Raw genomic sequence first — 16,720 nt, forward strand, 5'->3', positions numbered from 1 at the left:
ATCCTGGCCTGTATAAGAAGCAGTGTGGCCAGCAGGTCGAGGGAAGTGATTGTGCCCCTGTACTCGGCTCTGGTGAGGCCGCACCTTGAGTACTGTGTTCAGTTTTGGGCCCCTCGCTACAGGAAGGACATGGACGTGCTCGAGCGAGTCCAGAGAAGGGCGACGAAGCTGGTGAGGGGTCTGGAGAACAAGGCTTACGAGGAGCGGCTGAGGGAGCTGGGCTTGTTCAGCCTGGAGAAGAGGAGGCTCAGGGGCGACCTCATCGCTCTCTACAGTTACCTGAAAGGAGGCTGTAGAGAGGTGGGGGTTGGTCTATTCTCCCACGTGCCTGGTGACAGGACGAGGGGGAATGGGCTAAAGTTGTGACAGGGGAGTTTTAGGTTGGATGTTAGGAAGTACTTCTTTACCGAAAGGGTTATTAAGCATTGGAACGGGCTGCCCAGGGAGGTGGTGGAGTCACCATCCCTGGAGGTCTTTAAAAGACGTTTAGATGTAGAGCTTAGGGATATGGTTTAGTGGAGTACTTAGTGTTAGGTCGGAGGTTGGACTCGATGATCTTGAGGTCTCTTCCAACCTAGAGAAATCTGTAATTGAAACATACTTTTTAAATCAGCAGTAACTAGTTCCCAAGTTCCGATGTTGTTTTGTGAGTTAGTATTTTTTTCAGTCATTATGGTTTAGTGAGTAAAATTATACAGAGGATAGATATGGAACTGTAGACACATCCTTTATTGTAGGGTTTTTTTCCATTTTTAGCATTGACGGCAATAATTTTCACTTTAAAAGTTAATTGTTGCTGGACTTGACTTTCAGTTCATATAAATCAGACCTAACTTGATTTAAGACCAGCTGAAGCAATGCTGGGTTTCGTCAAATCAGTACTTCTCAAAAGATGAATAGTGCCTTAAATCTATCTCTAAAAACAAATTTCAAGCCCTAGCCATTTACTTGAATTATAAAACAGAAAACAGAAGGATGATATTTGTCTTTTGGTGATTAAGGACAAGCAGATCTGCAAGGTGTTACAAAAAGACTCATCAGTTCTGTGGGTGTTTAGTTGTAGTCCATGATATGCATGTGAGCAGTATAAGAATTATGCAAGAAATACTGTCATATATGTTAGGTAATGCTATGAAATATTTCATCTTATTTTAATTGTCTTAAACTTGCCTAATGCCACTTTCCTGGAATTTAATAATCTTAAATTCAGTTCAGAGATCGTACTGAGCTAGCCAGAACAGTAATTGTGAGAAGTGGAGCTTTCCACTAAAGGATCCTTGAAGGAAGACAAATGAAATGTATGTCTGCAATGCAGAGAAGCATAAAAGCAGTTCATCGTATGGGAGCAAAAAGTACAGAGATAGTTCTGTGAATATATTTGTTTTGGCTGTCTATGACAGCTGAGGAATAATACATGCCAATTTTGAAACCCCTCTGTGGGAGTATAATTATTTTATCCTATTTCAAGAAGTAAAGCATGTCCTTTTTGCTTTAAAATATCTCTAGTCAGTAGTATATATATTCAAATGACTTTGAAGCTGCTTTAGCCTATGCAGGAATGTGTGTTTGTGTTTGTGTGAGCAAGAGAGAATTCAAGCCAGTCCCTAACAAATCTCTGCTGTCGGAATACAAGTATGCATGCAAGCAGCTGAGTATCTCATTATGATTTTTGTCCATATTTTTTAAAACGGTATGATGCAGAAAAGTCGTTAGTGCTTCTGTGCAGACATTTTATGGTGTCTATATGACAAGAAAGGATAAACGATAAAACATGGTTATCACTGCAGATACCCTAACACCTTTTACTTTGGCTTTAAGCAAGACTTTGGACATGTATGTTTGTAGTGACACAGACACAGAAGTCAGAGACCAAAGAGATTAAGGGTTTGGTTTGGTCTGGACAGCACTTATCCAAGTGACTCTGTAGGAGCAGCGATGCTCGTGGCTAGCTGAAGAAGATCTGTTCTTTCATTCAGCCAGTGCTGCACTGACCTGCTGGAGGTCACGGAGGAAGCCAGCAGCCCCTTCGGTATATGGGCACACCAATCTCTGCTCTTTGAGAACCTGAGCAATTTTTGAAGGGAAAAAATTAGAAGAGTGGATGACTCAGTGGCACAGTCATACTATGAAGGTAGTTATTCGGAGGGGGTGATTGTGGCTTATACCTCATGTGTGTGGCAGGGGGCTCCCAGGTCCGGTCTCGCTCCTACTGAGCTGAGTCAAACATGACCCGACACCACAGTTAGTGTATAAAAATAATTTATTTTTAGTGGATGTAAGTGATACCCTCAGCGTGAAAATACTCGGATCTGTACTTTGTGTTCAAGAATGGTCAACTCCATCTGTAAATTCTGCACCAATTCCTGGATATGGTCAAAAGTTGTGACTCAGTAATGGGTTTAAGCATATGTATTAATCATGTCTAGTCTTAATCATTTCAAATCCTGCATGTACCTGGGTCCTTTGCTGCATTGCAGCCTTCGTGCTTGGTTCGCATGTGCATAAGAGGTTCTTGACTCTTAATGCAGCATAAATTCACACAACCTTTCTCACCATAGGGATGCTGTCCTTCGTAATCGTAGCAGGCAAAGCATGAGGCGAGGCACACATAGCTCTGAAGTTGTTTAGATGTATACGTATAGGCTGAATTGCACTTGGGCATTTGCTGACAGCAGAGGAGACAGTGAAGTGAGGGGAATTTATACCTTTCTATGAAAATATTAACATGAGGTTCAGTGTCTTTTGTCTGTAAGGGTTGAAGAGTTCATTTTGAAAATAAGCAGTGTAAGTTGGTATATATCACAGTTAAGTGTTCTTTTTCTTATGGACTACAGCTGAATTTGCAACGGAGTGGTCATTGCTGAAATCCTGTGAGTTTAGTGCCATGGTAGATGGCATCACCTGATGCTGGTGATACTGAAAGACACAGTGATCTTTCTTAGAAAGGGAGAGCTATGAAGCCTCCCACAGGGAAAGCATGTCATTTCCATGGTAAAACAAGGCAAGGGAAAGATTTTTCTTTAAATCTAGCATAAATGCAAACTGATAAACAGAGAGAACCAGAGAGGCAATCAAAGAAAATTGATCAGACCTCGAAAGGGATTTACAGAGGTTTCCAAAACAGAGATGTCATATAAAATTTAAAATGGATAACGTAGCTACAAGACCACCAGTTACAAACAAATTGGCATCTCTGCTCCTCCCCAAGGCATCAGCCTTTGCTGTCACACTAGAAGAAGCAGAGATGCTACCTAACTTTTCCCCACGCATGTTCTCAGGAAGAGTGCTTCTGCTGTGCACAATTTCTGTAGTTTTCAGTAACTCTTTTCAAACTTTATTCTTTAATTTTCCCTGTTTATTCTTCTGCAGAAAACTATTAAATAAACCTTTTTCAGTTTCGTTTCTCCTCACAAAGCATAAAATGTTAGCCAATATTTTTACTGATTGCTAATATATCAGTTTACTAGAAAAAGAGCATTTTCGTTTGAGGTTATATTACAAGATAAATTTTATTGACTGTCAGGGAGAATACCTGATATCCAGTTAGAGCTCACCCATCATCGACCATTTCTGTGGACACTTGACAGTGAAAACAAACAAGCTGTTGCTAATGGCAGTCTGAAGTTCATTCCCAGCTATGTTCTGCTCTGGACCAAGCTAAAATAACAACACAACTCTAGCCAGAGCTGACAAGGCTTGGTTTTAATTTTCTACCATGGATTACTGCTAACTGCTCTTTGCTTTAAAAGTCATTCATTTCCCATAGCAGGATGGCAGAGTCCCCAGATTTCATTCCTCTCTTTGTTGTTTAGTGACCTCTTGTACCTTTTCCACTTCATTTTATCTTTAAAATAGATACAGCACTTCTTCCTACTTAAGAGGGTAAAAATGATAGCAATGCATGAGTCACTGTATTGTTCCAGGATTGTGAAAAAAAAAAACCAAACAAACACAGAGACTGCTCTCACTTCTCACTTTTGTCCATCTCTGTTTGGCAGTCACTGCTCTCCTTTTTGTCTTTTTGCTCCCACCTCTGCCCCATCTCATTTCCACCTGCCCCTTACCCATATATTGTGACAACTGACGTGTTATCTCCAGTTTTTATTCATCTCTTTGTTTATACAGAAGCATGGCAGCACATCTTCACAGGGGACTGAGCATTAATTGATATTTGCACAGTTCTGAGCATGTTGACGTAAGCCCTGCTGCAGTGTCAAGAGCTCAGAATAGCCAAGAGCTCCTGGGACTTGCCAAATGTAAAAACATCATAAATGGGATTTTTTTTTTACCTTTTTATCAGAAGCAAATTTGCTGAAACATGGTGGAACTGTATCCTGTAAGGAAGTGAACGCAGAGGGTGGGGAGTGGGAACTGGGGAGGAGGAGCTGAACATTCAGACCGAACTTTGGTACGTCTTCCCTAAAATGTTCCCTTGGCCAGAAGCTTGGGATCGCCTGCACCTGATTGGGTTTTAATTAGGGTTTCAAATATCAACTACTATAAAATCCTATTTAAAAGCTAAAAAAGTGGAAAGTGTTATGAGAGTTTGAGTAAGTGAAAGAGAGAGGGGTACATCACCGCATCCTGCTGGGTGGCACCAGATCAGTTTGCTGCTCTGTTCACCTTGAAGGGAAGAGCAGCATCTGTTTCTGCAGTGGGACATCTGTGTTCTTGTCTCTCAGGTCTCTTCTCTCTCCAGCTGGCCACAAAGTGCACGATAATGACAACAGAGAAGCTGCTGTCACAGCTTGCTTTGTTAACAAGTTGAACTTCCTTGGGTATAATTTAGAATCCCTGAAAATTTAAGAAAATGAGGGTGGATACAATACAGTAAAGTAACTTTCTGAAATTTTAAGTAGCCGCATTTCTGAAAAATATTTCACTTTTAACTAATCAGAGCCATTTTAAAAATTAATTCCAAGCCTTCAAAATCAAAAGTATCATAAAATCTTTGAGAAGAAGGTTTCTGACCTTATAAAACTTTGGGGTCCTTTTATTTTGGTTACAAGTGGAGATATTGGAAAAAACAGGTTTTTTTGTTCTGTGAAATGTTTTGTCAATTTGCAAATTTTCCTTATCTAGTTCAAGATCACAGGCCAAGACCAGGTGAAAATGGTTTGGTGAGTTTCTTATCTAATGTAGTTACGTAAATTTTAAAATAAATATCTTAAACACAAAAAGTCATTTTATTTATATTATCAAAATGAAATATTTCAATAATATCAGTAATATGTTTTGGTATTTCATAATTTCTCTGTTAAAAAGTTGTGCCAATTGGGCTGGCATTTTGAAATGAAACTAAATGTGGGAAAACCCCTCAATAACTGCAGTCTCCAACTTACTTATTCTACTGATTCTGATCATTTACACGCATCCTTCTCTGGGGTTTGTTGCAAACCACAGCAACATTTTGTTTCTGCAGTGTGGATAGTGGGATCTGAACGTACCTGTACATGTTTTAGGGCATTGTCAGCAGCAAAGAGAATCTATTATACAAAGAGGCTTTTCAGTATTCCTTATACAACAGAAAATACTTTATTTTCCAGTTCCAGCTAGTCATACGCGGGCTGAATGTAGAAGACCAGATAGTTCACTCCTCAGGTTTGCTTCTTCAGACTGCCTGTTTGCAAGGTCAATCATCTGCCCAGGTAGGGCAGAGCTGGAGCTGGGAAGGATGGTGGCTAAGGCCCACCTCCAAAGACCACTTCAGAATAGCAAAAAGTGCCGTGTTGACCTTTAGAGGAAATCACAAGAGAGGCAAAGGCAATGTAGAACGATGGCAGCAGGAAAATGATGTTACGGAGTATTAAACAACACGCTCACAGAGCAACGCATCAGGCCAAGGAAATGGTAGTTATAACAGAGGTTTCCTGAAGAAAGCAACAACTTAAACAGCAGAAGGTGTTTGCTTGTTTTGCTTTTTCCCTGAAGTTTATGTTCTGCTGCTTTCGTTTCCCAGCCGCCAGATGAGTGCCAGTGCTGGCCAGCTGAGCCACACGGGAGAATGAGATCTTCTAATCTGGCGGCAAACTCAGCAACTAGGATGATTTAATATGGCAAAAAAATACTGTAAAACCACACCCCAACACTTACTTCAGGCGAGTGCGCCTATGTGTTGGAGCTGAATCCCCTACAATAAAAATCTATGTAATGTCTGTTATTATAATGCATTTTTAAAGTATGATAAGTTATAGTCAATACAACAAATGCTCTTTTACTCTCAGTCTTTTGTTGTTTTTGGTTTTGTTTTCGTTTTTATAGACTTTAACGCCCTGCTCGACTTACTGTAAACCTTTTTCTCTAACAAGATATTAAGAAGTTTTCACTCTAAAATACTTTTCAGCCATTTTTCTGTTCGATCAAAACTTTCAAAATTACCGCAACAAGAAATGCCACTTTACTTCTCAGACCTTTATCAATTCTACATGCACAGAATAGGTACAGAATTGTAGCAAACCGATGAAAAAAATCAATAAATCTTTCTTTCTGTATCAGTGCTTCTCAGACCAACACTGATCTTTGTGTATAATTTGAAGGAAATAGTTAGAATAACATAAAATGCGTTTTAAAAGCAAGCCTTATTTTGCCAACTAAAACATTAAAGTAGGGAAAATAATGTCCAAATGTTCATTAAATGTTCTTTAAAGCTGTACACCGAGACTAATTTTGCTTTTATAGCTGCAGGAAACATTTACAGTATTTCATTTTTTTAGAGTTCACCTCAACGTATTAAGTCTGGGGTTTTCAAAAGACATTTCAGTGTCCTCTGAGCTCTTTTGGGTGTTCAGTGCTTAAATCCCTTAGGCTCATTTTTAAAAATATCATCATAAAATATTTGAATTCTAGTTTCTTTGCACATGATTAAAAGGTTCTGTATGCTAGATCCTCAGAGAAAACGGGGAAAGGACAATTTATATAATTTTATCAGGTTAAGGCAAAGAAATAAATTAGAATTTCTAAATTAGACTATTTCCATATCAGCTACAGAGAGACCCAGTTTATTTTATTTACATTCTGTTCTTGACAGCCACTTGAAAATGTACACGTTCTCAGGGAAACAAGATGAACTGACAGAGTTTTAAAATGTATGTGAAAACACTGCAATTCTACAGAATTGGGCTCATTTATTAACAGTTACGCTGGTTTTTGATAACACGTTAGGGTGCAGGTTAGTTGTATTTAGATAGCAGCAAACATCTCAGTGAGTTATGTTAGAAAAGGGAAAAAGCCTTAGAAATCCTTTCCAGCTGAATCAAGTTTTACAAACCTTTGCTATTACAGCTGTAGATAACAGGCCAAATCTATGCTTTGCTGGGGTACATGCACCCATTAGTTTCAAGTAAGCAGGCTGATAACGTATTTGGACTACGTGCATTTTTGCAGTAACTGGAACAATTATTAATTGTATCTTCCATATTCTACAACTTCAAACATATATATATATATTATTTTTTTATAGCTCCCTTTTATTGGAGGCTACCTGAAGTAGCCACCTGTCACCATGACAGTTGTATAACCTAACATAAAGAAAATATTGTTCATGTTAGCAGTGTTTTTTGAGGTCAGTGTGTACAAGAGAGCATGCTAAGGGGCCCTGCAGAGCAGACTGAGAACGTCTGTACCATGCAGCTCCTGGCCCTGGGTCTCCACTGTCTTCTTTGTGGTCCCCTGTGGTCCTGTGACACGATGAATATTTTGCAGATGTGATCTTTTGTACCTGCAGCAAAAGTGGCAAGAAACAGAGCAGCGTCTACCTCCATTCTGCCATTTGGGAGCGCTCCCAAATCTCTTGAATGATGCAGAGGTTTAATTTGTAGACAGTCAGCTGGAGCAGTTCAAAACAGTGAGGGGTGACCCAGCTGTTTTGCAGTGTGGATGATCAAGGGCTCGGTGTGCATAAATTCAGCCTCAGTCTTCGGCCCAGCAAGGCCCCCCTGTCCAGTCCCGTAACAAACAGCCCTGCTGACACTGACATTCGTGTGAGGAGCAAGACTGCCTTGATCAGTGCTGTGCATCTCCTTAATGTCTTACACTGTTTTAAAATACTGTGATAAAAACATCCTCAGAACACTGAATTCTTAGTAACATTTTCTTATTCTAAATTTTTAAGAGAGGGGACCTGGACCCAAGTTTTCCCACTTGTGAATGAATAAGTGGGCTTGTTCAACTGTACTGGGAAGCTGTTTACTTTCCTTTCCTTTTCCTTTTCCTTTTCCTTTTCCTTTCCCTTTCCCTTTCCCTTTCCCTTTCCCTTTCCCTTTCCCTTTCCCTTTCCCTTTCCCTTTCCCTTTCCCTTTCCCTTTCCCTTTCCCTTTCCCTTTCCCTTTCCCTTTCCCTTTCCCTTCTTTCTTTCTTTCTTTCTTTCTTTCTTTCTTTCTTTCTTTCTTTCTTTCTTTCTTTCTTTCTTTCTTTCACCTGTTCAGTCATGAATAGTTGCTGTGCAATAGTGCAGCTTCAATTAAAAAAATCAGTTGTGATACAGCAGCAGATGTCTTCCACATGATATTAAACATGATCTCTAGGAGCATCACCACAGTGACTGCATTTTTAAAGAACATTATGAGCCTGTTTGTCACCTGCTGAAGATAAAACATCAGCACACAAACCCAGCGGAGGTTTCAAGACTGTACCAGAGACGGTTCCAAATCTCCGAAGGGAAATCAGATTTCTGACGCAGCACTCTCAGCAGCATTTCCTATGGGATAACTTCAGCATTGCCATTATCCCCAGTGGGCTAATGTTGTCTAGGGAACGTATAAGCATAATTCAGGCTGCTGGTTTCATTGCTGGGGCCAGGCAACTCCAAGTTACAGTTTGCAGTGAGGAGTGCCATGGTGTGACTGCCCCTTTTGGGCTGTAGAGTTTTATTTTAAAGTGGTAGCTGGGATTTTCTTTTATTCCATTGACATTTTTCTGGAAGGATCTAATAGAGCTGCTAATCAGATGATTGAGTTTTGCATGGAGATTTCTGGTTCAATTCTTTGCAACTGCCTATATGTAGCTTTAATGAAAGCCCCGCAGATTATTAAATTGGTAGCATTAAGAACGAGCAGGATTTCCAGTCTTTATTGTTTGCAGGACTTCTCCCAGCTCAAAGTGCTTTTCTTCTGTATCAGTTCATCAGTAAGAAGTCATATGGATTTATCATTTTTCTTCTCTGAAGGAAGTGCTGTGTCTCGGGGTTGTGCTGCCGTCTTTTCCCCGCAGCATATAAACCTGCAGAATTCAAGGTCTTTTTTGTGAATAGCAGATGTCAAGCAGTCTTGTCAAAATGCCAGCGTTTATTTGATAGCAGTGTATTTTTGATACCATGCCTGTGTTGAATAAATCTGGCTTTTTATTAAACATCCAGAAGAGTTATTTGCATGCTGAAGAGATACACTAATTACTTTTTTTTTTTCTTTTCTGGAGGGTGTGATTTGCTGAGAGTGAATAACTACGGTTTGACAGGTACTCTGAAATATCAGTGGCAGATTTAGGCATGTGTTGAAATGTTTATGTTTAGAGCAGAAAAGAGCTAATAACTAATAAGTGTTGATAGGGAAGAAAGAAGTAAAAGGCTTGCATATAAAACTGTCTTTTTTTTATGCTATGTGAAGTTATGGGATTGGCTGGCACTGCAGAATAATAGTGCTGCTGCAAATTAAAATGGTTTTGAAGTTGTTAAAGTCAACCGTTCTGTATTCATCTTCTGTGTCAGGAAAAGGCTTTTATGTGACAATAAGCTTACAAGGACATTATTAAATCATTCAGCCCACTTGTTTGATGAATTCCATGCCCCGATCACTTACAACCATGAAAGATCATGTATACATCAGAGAGACAATTCTTTGATGAGTGTGTTTATTTGGCTTGTTGAGCTTATAATACTGGTGTTTTTCTTCTACCTTCACTTCCACTTAATGCAAAGAGTTCGTTTTTGATGAAAAGTACATTTAATAGCAGAGACTCTGGGGGCAACATCAGTGAGGCTGTGTGGCACTGGGTCATCCCTGAGGGCAGCTGTCCAAGAGCTGCCTTGCTCTGAGCAGGGCTGCTCCAAACAGTCCTGAACGAAGGCAGGGACTGAGATGCCTTCAGGCACAGGGATGTCATAGGGACAAACGCAGGTAGGGTGCTTTGGCCCCACCAACCTCCTCCTTATATTTAGCGCTGTAGATAAGCCCCCTGAGCTTCTCTTCACTGCAGGTTGTCCCTTCCGCTAGCTGCCCACCGCCAAGGATTGCCTGATTCACATGGCTGGCTCATCCTGCTCTCATCTTAGCACACAAGCAGGTCAGGTACCTCTGCTCGCATAGGTAAATTTGGGGTGACCCCACTCAGACAGAACTGCTGAGGGGGGAGAACTGGACCCACTAGCTATCTAATATGTTTCTGCTTTCTGGTTGACATGCTTAATCAAACAAAACACGGTTGTATCAGCACAGTGTATTTGTCTTTGGCTTCTGTTTGACACTTCCACTTGCAAAATTGCTACAGCTTGAGTTGTAAGCAAATGATTTCTTTATTATTCATAGCAGCAGGTGCTGCAGCAGCCTTTTGGCTAGAGTTGTACTCACTTGGTCCATGGTTTCTATATATTTGATTAGATGGTGCCATGCTGCTCAGATGGGATGCTAGTACTTCAATAAATGTATTTTGTTACACAATCAGTTATATAGTGCATTATCATTATTATTTCCGTAAATCACTTTTAGTTGGCAGCTTTCTGTTGCCGCTTGGGATTGTTCCAGCAACAATTTGCATCTTTTTTTGTATGGCGTCCTAAAAAGACTTGGAAGTTAATATAGCATGGGTTTGATTGTATAACCAGTGCCCTTGTGGTTACAGTAGAATACAGAAAACAGCTATCCAAGCAGGACTGACATATGTATTTTGATTCACGTGCCGTTTATGTCTTCTTCAAGAAATGCTTATCCCAAAGTGACACCTTTAGAAGTGACCACCTCATGTGGTCTCTGCTGGCTGAAGGGCAGGCTGCTGCTGCTCCTGCAGACCTTCAACCTGAGTTAGAGGCTTTTCCACAATTAAATTGCCTTGCAGAGGGGAAAACAACTGCAGCCTGCTCCACCTAGTCTAGCTGTGCTTTTCCCATTACTGAGTGATGCTCCAGCAATTCTGTTCCATGCTCAGAGGAAGAATTTTCCAATATCTCAGTCAAATTCTTCACTAAAATAAAGGTAAATAAAAAACATGTTTTTATAGACGTTTCTATTAAGGCTGTGGAGGCAATATTTACTGTAGGGATACTGGAGCACTTAGTGCATCAGGCAGAAATGTGCAGATGGTTGTCCATATGGGCACAAGCCTATAGCAAGCACAGAGAGCATGTCGCTGCGAGATCGAGGAGTGGCTGCTGGTTCAGCTGGCTGCAGACCGGGCAGCTCACACCTGTATGTTCACTGGTATCAAGGAGAATCAGCTCAGCCTTCTGTTTATCTACAAAAATGAAAATAAAAAAGATTGGATGTGGTTTCTCACACTGTACTAGTTTCAGTTGCAGGCTGCTTTCCTGAGAGAGGTGTTAGATCTATTGTATGCAAGGAGGGCAGGTGATACACATTTAATCACCAGCTTACAGAGTGAGAACAACCTGATTTGGGCACTGAAGGCTGTTACAGAGGAAATTAATGGACCAAGAGGTGCATCCAAGTATGACGTTAATGGGACCGCTTCCATTTACCACGGCAAACCTAGAGCAGGGCACTGAAAAATATGAAGAAAGCAACATTGAAAGTCAGTTTGGCCACGTCCCACAGACAGAGGGATTTTCTCCCAGTCACGGATGAATAAGCACCATGACTGCTTTGGAGCTGCCATCACCACAGCGTGCTCGTTTCCCACTGCTGTACAGCTGCCTCACAGGCAGCCTGCACCACGACCTGCTTTCGTGTGCTGGGTCTCGCGTGTCCTTGCTCGTGCCACGGGCGGCTCACTGCCTGCAAGACAGGGGAATGGACGCCAGGCTGTCCTTAGCAAGCAAAGCTAGATGTTCCCCACGATTTTTGTTGATGAGCTCTGGATCTGATAACCTTTGTAAGGCGGTGATGATGTGTAGGAACTGCATGTATTGTCCTGAAATGTGCAGCTTATTTGAAAAAAAAAATAAATCTATGATTATAAAACAAAAAATAATTTATTTCTTGCAGGTGCTGTTTCAGAAGCTGTCTAAGGAAAAAGCAGGTAAGACACTGCATTACTTCTTGAATGTTTCTCGATGGATTATGCAGGTGTATGCATTGATGGAGGACCTGCAGGAATTGCTGATATTCTGAGTTATTTCGTGCAGTTGCTGTGATTACTTGCATGAGTTCATGAAGCTGTGCTGTAGGATTTGCTTGGTTCTTAAGAAAGCTGGTAATTCAGCAACTTTGGACTTAGACCTTGAGACGCCAACTCTGAAACAACAAGGACACCATGAAGTATTTGTTCTTAGTGTCGGAGAGGAACGAAAGGGCTTGCCACAGCATTGAAAGGTTTACAGTGCATCGAGGTGAGATGTGTGTAAGTGCGTCCTCTGGCATACTGCTGGCACAGCAGCCCAACCTGGTGACAGGGTCTCACTTTGCAAAGTAATGTAAAACGTAAATGTAAATAAATGTAAACACCCCGCAGGCCTTGTCCCCAGGGGCAAAGTCACGATGCATCATTCATCAGCATGAGCTCACTCGCAGTTGGTGGAGCTGACAATGTTAACAGCATCGGAGTGTTTGACTGTTACGGGGAAATGATTTATTTACAGCTGACGTTCTGTGAGGATCAGAGCAACCGGCAGAGTTGAAGAGATGGATGCACAGAACCCTACGTGTGTTATGATGCCAGGAGCTCGGGAAAGGTTTGGGTAGACAACGATGCGCACAGAGGTCCTGATTCAGCAAGCTACTTAACACGCAATTAAGGCTGCAATTGACAAATCCAATTTATTGCGAGGGGGAGTAAGCAACTGCTTGAATGATTTGCTCAATTGAGGGTAAATGTCCTTATTAAATTGTAATGAAGCACAATTAGGAACTATAGCGAAAAGAAACTGCTTCCCAGAATGGGTGGTTACTGGAATTTAATAACAGCCCCACAGCTCTGCAAGAAGAAATGTCCCCAAAGTCTAAGGGAATCCTCGTTCCCACAAAAGCTTTTGCCAGCTTGCACCATTTAAATAAATCTTAAAACAGCTGACCTCTGGAGCTCCCCATTTCCTACTGCTCTTTCAGTCTCATTAGTCGATATGTATGCAGTGCGTGTCAATTAAAATGAAAGCAATTGGGCAACTTTGTTGTAATTATCCCTCTGTCCCCAGCTGACTTAACATCTTTTATTTTTTTTGGCCCGAAGGACTAGCTTAAGCCATTTTGCTAGCTCAGTGGTTTCTCCTTGCTCGAAGCAGCGCCGTCTCTGCTCCAAGCTGCACCCTCAGTCCTTGCCAAGGGCCGCCGTATCCCCATTGGGAGCAGGTGAACGGGTCCCTTTGCAGCCAGCGCTACCAACACAGGGGCTGTGCTGGCCAGCACGTGGAGCAGAGCACCAGGAGCCCTGGCTCCAAAAGCTGAGGTCTCAGTAGGCAGCGAAGCGCTCAGGCACCTTGCAGCAGGTCAGTGCCTGCGTGGAGGCTGCTGAGTGTGGCATAGCTACACATATTGCCATTCGAGTGCTGTGCACAGCAATTTTTTTTTTTTTGGTCTGCATTACAAGATATCCAAGTATTTATTCCATGTTGGTATTTCCAATGGAAATTATGCTTGTGCTTTTCCAAAGCTAAGCAAATCCCATCGATTTTTAGATAGATTTAGCAATTTTTAATTGTTTTCGCTGCTTGCATCTGTGTAACGCTGAAGGCTTGCTTTGTAAAGAAAAGGAAAACACATCAACAGCACATACATCTTAAAGAAAACCTATTCTGTTAACAGTGCTCCTGGTTTTGACTGTGATAAATTTTTGAATTGTTTTACTTTTATGATAACATCAATTTGGTCTCCGAAGAAAGTTTAACGCCCATCTGGCAGTTAGAAGATGATAGCTGAGAATTTGATAACTGCCAGCATAAAAGAGGAATAACAGGTGATTCGGTTTGGTCACTGAGGTGGAACTTTGCTCATGGAAATCTAGTCTATGATGGAAATAGTAATAAATTTATCATTAAAATGCTTCTGGAAGAAAATGCCAATTCCTTCAAACTGAAGCATTTTGCAGGCAAAGGTTAGCATCCATTAATTTCTCAATCAAACCACTTCTGTAAAATAGGTGTGCAGCTCTTGAAACGAGATCTTCTAACAGCATTCAGTGTCACAAGTTATGGTTTTTATTTGGCTTTGAAACTTTGGGCTTTGAAATTTGAGTTACATTAAAGTAAATTATGATTATGGTTAATGCCAAAATATTGTTTAAATTACCATATTGGCCAAATCTATGTCTTGGACTGAGGGGGGGCTGTTCCTTGCAGCTTTGCAGTTCACAAACATTTCTGAAATTTTCTCTGTCTTCTGGGTAAGAGTTTTGTTTTGTTTTGTTTTGTTTTGTTTTCCTCTTTTTGGAATTTCTTATGTGAGAAGAAAACCCTTCCTGTCCGTATCCGCCATGTGCAGAGCACAGCACTCTTCTCCTCGAGCTCATTTTTTGCACAACTTTTGGGCTGTCATTCTCTCTCTTGTTTTTTGTTTTTTTTTTTTTCCAAATAAATGCAATGTTTTGGGGCTTCCCTTTCCTGGATTTTCAGTGAGCGTCTCACAGTACTAATCACAGTACTAATTCTGTGGCTTTATCAAGATCTGTTAAAATGCCAGGTTCGTCCACTGAACCCAACTTTCCTCCTGAGTGAGCATGGCCCTGCTGATGGTAATTGTGGCTCTGACCATTGCCACATCCTTGCTGTCATTAACCGATGATGCCATTAAGAGGACTGCCCCACCACTGTGTGACGTGTAATACCTGGCACGGGTAGGTCTTCACCACCTTTCCCTGTTCCGGACTTGTAACCCAGGTGGTTTAATGGCCTGCTGCAGTACTGCAGAGAGCACCTCGGTTAGAATCATAGAATTATAATAATCATAGAAATATGATTAGCTGCTCCTCTTGCCATCAGCTGGCTGAAGAAAATGTTTTTTTAGCCCGTGGTAGTCACTATCAAAACCTGACTGACTGACACTATGCGTTCTTACTGTTTCCTGGTGTGTCTCTTAGCAAAAATTAATCAGCTTGAGCGTTCCAGCCACCTAATAAAAGTATTTTAAAGCTAACACCACCATCTTGAGCTGGAAAGCTCAAGATGACTAACGCAGAGCACACTTCATCACTGGTAGGGAAAATGAGCTTTTACTTTGCTGACAAAAATTTGAAGTCAGATTAAAAGCTGACACATCCTCTATTTTAGTGGTATGTATGAGGCACTAAATATAGCAGTGTGCCGGTGTATTTGCTGATGCATGGTAATGTAGTCTCTAGCAGAACAGCAATGGGCTGGCAAAGAAGATGGTGCACTGCAGTAATATGATTAAGTCCTCATGTAACCTTGGCCTTGTCAGAAGTGCTCCATGACTAATTGTCTACCTTTGACTGATATATTATGAAATACAGATAGGGGCAGATGTGGTCCCAGGGCTTTAACAGATAGCCTGATCCTGCATTATTTGTCCAGGCACAATGCTAATTCACTTCAAAGAGAGATATCCGTAGCTCAGGAAGCCAGAACCATCCTACGCAGCAGCTGTGCATGAACGACTGCCCACAAAATGCCTGATTCTGGGAAGTGAGAAGGAACTGCAACTCCGTCTGGCCCCTCCTAGACACTGCAGGTGCTGCATGCCTCTCAAGGTCAAACCCATACACCGTATTTCTCGTTGACTACATATTTTTGTGTTTCCTTAGTCATATAAAGGCTCATGCTAATGTTTATATTTTACCTGTGCTGCAGTCCCTGGGCAAGAGTTATGGGTTGATCACACCGTGAACAGAAAAAGGGACGTGGTCACAGAACCATCATCTGTTCTGGGGTTTTCCTCGTGCTCATGGGGCGATGGAGAAGGTGGTCTCCATCTCAATGTCTGTTACTTGACGTGGAAGCCTGGCAAAAGTGCTGGAGGTGGAGCTGAGGTTATGTCCATGAGCTCCATTGTCCCATCCTCTGCACAGCAGAGAAACTGCAGGGCTGGATGCTCTGCAGTCCCTTCTAGACCTAGGCAGTACTCATGGCTCACGCTGCCATTATTCCAGCTACAAGAGTTTACCCGAAATGAGAATCTGAGCTTAAATTACGGGGGAAAATAAAACGTTCTCATCCAGTGCTCCTGTGCATTGGCTAGCAAGCAGAGTGGGGTCACTTTGACATGTCACCGACACAAAGGGGAGATGCTTACTTTGGCTTGAAAAAATGACCGGGCTCTTTACCTTGCAACGGTATAATGAAAATAAACAAGCGAATAAACCCACCTGTGTGGTGGCCTTGGCCTCTGTATTGCTCTGTGTAGAAGCAGGTAGGCTCGGTGCTTCTCCTGCAGCCAGTGCATGAGAGAGAGGGTCCTTTCACTGGCTCCTCTTCCAACTTCTGTGGGGTGCCAGCTTGGCTCCTGATATTAGCCAGTGAGATTGTCTCTTCCTGCCTATATGTTCCTTTCATAATCAGAAACGACAGAACAAAGCCTTCTTTGTTCTTCTGAATAGGAAAATCTTTGCTTCCCAGCTCCTACTGATGTACTGGAGCAGCTGAGGGCAAACTGTGCTCGTCGGCTCTCAA

At 41.7% G+C, this 16,720-nt stretch overlaps 1 protein-coding gene across 8 annotated transcripts in view; it reads left to right on the forward strand.

The window, feature by feature from the left end:
- STARD13 (StAR related lipid transfer domain containing 13) overlaps positions 1–16,720 on the forward strand; it is a 298,210-nt gene that overhangs the window by 115,952 nt on the left and 165,538 nt on the right. For all 8 annotated transcript variants that reach the window (XM_083848250.1, XM_083848248.1, XM_083848243.1 and 5 more), the window contains one exon: positions 12,150–12,183. In XM_083848250.1, coding sequence (XP_083704376.1) covers positions 12,150–12,183 — 34 coding nt within the window. The remainder of the gene's footprint in view (positions 1–12,149; positions 12,184–16,720) is intronic.

The sequence above is a fragment of the Anser anser genome (genome assembly GCF_964211835.1).
Source record: "Anser anser genome assembly, chromosome: 1".
In the NCBI taxonomy this organism is placed as follows: Eukaryota; Metazoa; Chordata; class Aves; order Anseriformes; family Anatidae; genus Anser; species Anser anser.